General features: G+C 34.3%; 1 protein-coding gene across 1 annotated transcript; it reads left to right on the forward strand.

The window, feature by feature from the left end:
- Window positions 1-13: 13 nt before the first annotated feature.
- Window positions 14-941, forward strand: LOC104811197. Its single transcript, XM_010537831.2, has 2 exons — window positions 14-391; window positions 499-941. Exons 1-2 carry the CDS (start codon window positions 22-24, stop codon window positions 531-533), a joined length of 405 nt encoding a protein of 134 aa, XP_010536133.1. The 5' UTR covers window positions 14-21; the 3' UTR covers window positions 534-941.
- Window positions 942-6,394: the final 5,453 nt, after the last annotated feature.

Raw genomic sequence — 6,394 nt, forward strand, 5'->3', positions numbered from 1 at the left:
ATGGCGGCAAAGTTGAAAGCTATGGGAATGGATGTTAATGAGACATTTCTGGTCCAGTTCATCATTAACTCTCTCCCTGTTGAGTTTGGCCAGTTCCAGGTGAATTATAACACCATCAAGGAAAAATGGAACTTTCAGGAGTTGAAGGCCATGCTCATACAGGAGGAAGGGAGATTAAAGAAGGTGAAAGAACATTCTGTCCATCTTACAGTTCAAACCAATGCCGGCAGCAATAAAAGAAAACCAGGGAAGAATGACAAAAGGAAGGATAAGGCTCCAACAAAAGATAATGTGAGCCGAGTCCGGAAAGAAGTCAAGTGTTTTTTCTGTAAAAAGACTGGACACATTAAGAAAGATTGTCAGAAAAGGAAGGAATGGTTCGAAAGTAAAGGTAAACATAATATTTTAGTTTGCTTTGAATCGAATGTTATTGAAGTTCCTAATAATACTTGGTGGTTAGATTCAGGTGCTACTACTCACGTTTCTCATATTAAACAGGGATTCAGTATGATCCAAACCATAAAAGGACCTGAACGGCATGTGGTCATGGGGAATAAGATGAAAGCACGGATAGAAGGCATTGGGACTTATATATTGGTCTTAGACACCGGCTTTCACATAGCTCTTGAAGGATGTCTTTATGTTCTTGAATGTGCAAGAAATCTTGTTTCTATTGGAAAATTAGACTTGATGGGTTTTTCTGTTAAGTTCGGTTCTGGTATTTTTCAATTACATAAACATGAACACATTTTCGGTTCTGGTATTTTAATGGATGGTCTTTATCGCTTTAATCTTGATAGAAAGTTTTCAGAATCCTTGTTTAATGTTGAAAATATTATGGGCGTTAAACGTAGTGCACCTAACAATGAAAGTTCGGCTTTATTGTGGCATCAAAGATTAGGTCATATATCCAAAGAAAGGTTAATAAGATTGGTGAAGAATGAAATTTTACCATCTTTGGTTTTTAGTGACTTAGGAGTATGTATAGACTGCATCAAAGGAAAGCAGACAAAACATACTGTAAAGAAAACGGCCACAAGAAGCACTCAGCTTCTAGAATTAATTCACACTGATATTTGTGGTCCTTTCGATATTTCCACGTGGGGTGGAGAAAGGTACTTTATTATTTTTATCGATGATTACTCACGTTATGGTTATACTTATCTTCTGCATGATAAATCTCAATCTGTGAACATACTTGAAGTGTTCATCAATGAGGTTGAGAGGCAGTTAGAGAAAAAGGTTAAAGTTGTGAGATCTGATAGAGGTGGAGAGTATTATGGAAAATATAATGAGACTGGACAGTGTCCAGGTCCATTTGCGAAATTCCTCGAAAGTAAGGGTATTTGTGCACAATACACAATGTCCGGTACACCGCAACAAAATGGTGTAGCAGAAAGGCGGAATCGTACATTAATGAATATGGTTATGAGCATGATAAGTAATAGCTCTTTACCTCTCTCATTGTGGATGTATGCATTAAAAACATCAACTTATCTGCTTAATCGTGTTCCTAGCAAAGCAATCCCTAAAACACCTTATGAACTGTGGACAGGAAGGAAACCGAGTTTAAGGCACCTGCATGTTTGGGGTTGCCAAGCAGAAATAAGAGTATACAATCCACATGAAAAGAAGTTTGATCCTAGGACAATCAGTGGATTTTTCATTGGTTATCCAGAAAAGTCTAAAGGATTTATATTTTATTGTCCTAATCATAGTACGAGAATTATGGAGACTGGCAATGCAAGGTTCATTGAAAATGGTCAAATCAGTGGGAGTGATGAATCACGAAAAGTTGGCATAGAAGAGATTCGGGATAACGTTTTCACACCGGATATCCCTTCTGTTGTTCTTGTACCGAAATTCACATCAACGTCTCGTGATATTCGAGTACAACAACAGCATGTCGAAAACCCACATAATGAAAGCATTATTAATGAACCAGTCACGGTACCAGAGGAGATTAATGAACCACCGATCATCTTGAGACGATCTGAAAGGGAAAGGAGATCTGCAATCTCAGATGATTATGTGGTTTATTCTCTAGAACATGAATGTGACTTAAGCATTGATAATGATCCGTCTACATTTCAACAAGCCATGAATAGTTGTAATTCTGGAAAATGGTTTGATGCCATGAAAGAAGAATTAAAATCCATGAACGATAATAATGTCTGGGACTTAGTAGATTTACCGGAAGGTGCAAAGAAAGTCGGCTGTAAATGGGTCTTTAAGACCAAGCTTGACTCACGTGGTAATATCGAAAGGTATAAAGCCCGACTTGTTGCCAAAGGTTATACCCAAAAGGAAGGCACAGACTATAAAAAGACTTTTCTCCGGTTTCTAAGAAAGACTCTTTGAGAATTATATTGGCTTTAGTTGCTCATTATGATTTAGAGCTTCATCAAATGGATGTTAAAACCGCTTTTTTGAATAGTGATCTAGAGGAACAAGTATATATGGATCAACCTGAAGGATTTATACCCACGTTTCGTAGAAAATATCGTTGATCGATGTATCTACATGAAGGTTAGTGGAAGTAAGTATGCGATTTTAGTCTTATACGTTGATGATATTTTACTTGCTGCAAATGACATGGGAATTTTACATGATGTAAAAGTGTTTCTTTCTAAGAATTTTGATATGAAAGATATGGGCGAGGCATCCTATGTGATAGGAATAGAAATATTCCGAAATAGATCACAAGGATTGTTAGGATTGTCTCAGAAAGGGTATATCAACAAAATCTTAGAAAGATTCAGAATGGATAAATGCTCTGCAGGAAAGGTTCCAATTCAGAAAGGGGACAAGTTCAGTAATTTACAATGTCCGAAAAATGAATTAGAACGAAAGGAAATGGAAAATATTCCTTATGCATCAGTGGTTGGGAGTTTAATGTATGCTCAAACGTGTACTCGACCAGATATCAGCTTTGCTGTTGGAATGTTAGGTCGGTACCAGAGTAATCCTGGAATGAATCACTGGAAAGCTGCAAAGAAAGTTCTAAGGTACTTGCAAGGCACCAAAGATTATATGCTCACATACAGAAGATCAAATCATCTGGAAGTCATTGGTTATTCAGATTCAGATTATGCTGGATGTGTTGATACCAGAAAATCGACTTTTGGATATTTGTTTCTACTTGCCGGAGGAGCAGTATCATGGAGGAGTGGAAAGCAGTCTGTCATCGCTGCTTCCACCATGGAAGCTGAGTTTGTAGCATGTTTTGAAGCTACCGTTCACAGTTTATGGATGCGGAACTTTATCTCAGGGCTTAGGATTGTCGACACTATAGCTAGGCCGCTGAGAATTTACTGTGATAATTCCGCAGCTATCTTCTTCTCGAAAAATGATAAGTACTCGAAAGGTGCTAAGCATATGGAGATAAAATACTTATCTGTCAAAGAAGAAGTGCAGAAACAAAGAGTATCATTTGAGCATATCGGTACTGATTTTATGATAGCGGATCCATTAACTAATGGACTGCCGCCTAAGACTTTTAATGCTCATGTTGATCGTATGGGCATTATAGATAAGTCGTTGCTGTAATTTAAATAATTGCTCATTATATATGATATTTTGAATTCAATAAAGTCTTGTTTCTGTTATTGAAAGTCATATTATCATTAAATTATTTGTGTACATATGAAGTTGATAAAGATAATATGCATTATTGTTCTATAATTACTTCTGGCCATAAAATAGGTTTTGGATGACAAACGCTTGTGATACTTGAAAGGAATCATATTCAAATAAAATGATGTGTGACCGCCAAGATTCAATCGTTTGTTGTTCAAATAAAAGTTATCGATGACAGATAAATACAATATAAAAGTACGCGTTTAAAGATTGTAGATCATCAAATCATCACAAGGGCCAAGTGGGAGAATGTTGGAAATATAACATGTTAATGGCCCATGTAATTTTGTGTTTTAAACTTCAATATGATCTTGACTACAATGATGGAAATGAGTTTATTATGGTGTTGAAGTTTATGGGTATTTAAGTTTATTCCCCTCTCCTTACCCTATAAATAGTGGACATTTGGTTCATATTTTTATCCATCAAAAAATCTATCAAAGTTAGGGAGAAAGGAGAGAAAACAAACAAAAACCGATTTACCGAATTGTTCTTCAAAGTCATTCCGCTGCAAAATGGATTCAGGTATAATTCTTATCCGATATGTATATTAATTTCGAATTGTATGAATTATGCAAAAACCGTATCCAGTTTTTGGTGAGTTTTCATAAAGTTATCGAAAACCATCAACATAAAGTATTTTACAAAAAGAACAGACTCCAATCTAAAATTAGTATCACGGCAGCGTTAGAAAGCGGTGGCATCCTCCACAAATCTAAGAAGGGTCTTGATTGTTAAAATGTGGAAACAAATATAAATTTAAAAAAATTTAAATTGATTGGAAATGATTATAATGATGATGGAGAAAAATTAAAGACACAAAATTAATTAACAAATAATGATAATTGTATCAATTATCTCTTGATTTATTTATTTACATCATATATTTTTTTTTTGTAAATTTCTTTCTTTAATTATTTTGTATTTGTTTCTTATAAATAGATGAGTTATTTTCATTGTAAAATAACAAGAAGAAGACATGTAGCAATAAAAATAATTTCGTTCCTTTCTATTTATCTTATTTTATTTCCGTATTTTATTTTTCAATATGGTATAAGAGCAACGTTACGATCTGATCTATATACTTCTTTTTTCATAGTTATTATTTTTCTACTCTCTTCATTTTTGAGTTCTTAATGTTCATATATCCAAATGGTTTAAAGTGGAGGAAAATCCATAATCAAACGAGGTGTTATGACAAAAGGAATCAAAGCCAGAAAAAAACTCCAAAATCAAGCGAAGTGCTATGACAAAAGGAGATAAAGGTAGAATTCCATGATCAAACGAACTGATTTGAGGATGGATCAAATCTCTCAAAAAACCAGATTGATATCTATGGATCATTTGGTTAACAATGAATTACTCATCGAGTTTTTAAATTATTTCAGGTATTCTCTCCAAGATTGACCTTTTACATCATCTCCAAGTTAATCTTGAGGGGTAATGTTAAAATGTGGAAACAAATATAAATTTAAGAAGATTGAAATTGATTGGAAATGATTACGATGATGATTGAGAGAAATTAAAGACACAAAATCAATTAACAAATAATGATAATTGTGTCAATTATCTCTTGATTTATTTGTTTCCATCATATATTATTTCTTTGTAAATTTCTTTCTTTAATTATTTTGTAATTGTTTCTTATACATAGATGAGTTATTTTCATTGTAAAATAACAAGAAGAAGAGATGTAACAATAAAAGTAATTTCGTTCCTTTCTATTTATCTTATTTTATTTCCGCATTTTATTTTTCTACATCGGTGATCGCAGCCGCCTGCTCCTCCCTCGCACGCCTCTCCTCTTCTCGATGCTCCTCCAATTGTTTCACCCACTCCTATAAAGGCGGAGGAGTGTATTCTCTTTCGTCGGTTGTAATCTCCTATCGTAGATATCTGACTTCATTCGGGCGTTCGAAATTTTTTTTGGTAACGTTTGGAAACCCGTCCTCGGCCCTTCGGACCGGACACCGCAATGCCTCGCAGCCCAAGAACCGGACGAATGACACAATATTACGGGCAGTAAACTCACACAGCCCCACGCAATAGCCGGGGAGCAGGTAAACCACTACAAAAAAATCATCGAATTCCAACGGATTTTCCAACGGATTTTCAACGGTTTTCAACGGCATTTCAACGACGATTTCCGTTAAAATTCCGTTGAAAATTTCCAACGGGTATCCGTTGGAAACACCCGTTGGAAATTTTTAACGGAATTTTCAACGTATTCAATTGACAACCGATATCCGTTGGAAATTTTCAACGGATTAACGTTGGAAAAATCGGTTGCAAATTTTTAACGGAGTTCCAACGGATGTTTGTTAGAAAAAAAATTCCAACGGAATTCCAACGGATGCCGGTTGGAAATTTTTTTGGAAAATTTTAAAAACAATTCCAACGGAATTCCAACGGATGCCGGTTGGAATTTTTTTTGGAAATTTTTTTTAAAAAAATTCGAACCGAATTCCAACGGATGCCGGTTGGAAATTTTTTTGAAAATTAAAAAAAAATTCCAACGGAATTCCAACGGACATCGGTTGAAAATTTGGATTTTAATTGAAAAATCAATTGAAATATATATATATTTATACATATTCGAATTCATATATATATATATATGTATAATATATATTTGCTATATATATATCAAATATATATACACAAAATATACATGTATTTATACATATATATGTATAAATATATAAAAAACTCGTATATTTAAATATATATATACATACATATAGTGTGAATATGT

Source organism: Tarenaya hassleriana, unplaced genomic scaffold, assembly GCF_000463585.1.
Source record: "Tarenaya hassleriana unplaced genomic scaffold, ASM46358v1 Cleome19, whole genome shotgun sequence".
Taxonomy (NCBI): Eukaryota; Viridiplantae; Streptophyta; class Magnoliopsida; order Brassicales; family Cleomaceae; genus Tarenaya; species Tarenaya hassleriana.

What these genes read in the sequence shown, in the direction of transcription:
- LOC104811197 (XM_010537831.2), top strand. Translation starts at nt 22, where the DNA reads ATGGGAATGGATGTTAATGAGACATTTCTGGTCCAGTTCATCATTAAC. An exon ending in GGAATGGTTCGAAAGTAAAG is followed by an intron (nt 392 to 498) that starts GTAAACATAATA and finishes CATATTAAACAG; the next exon opens with GGATTCAGTATGATCCAAAC.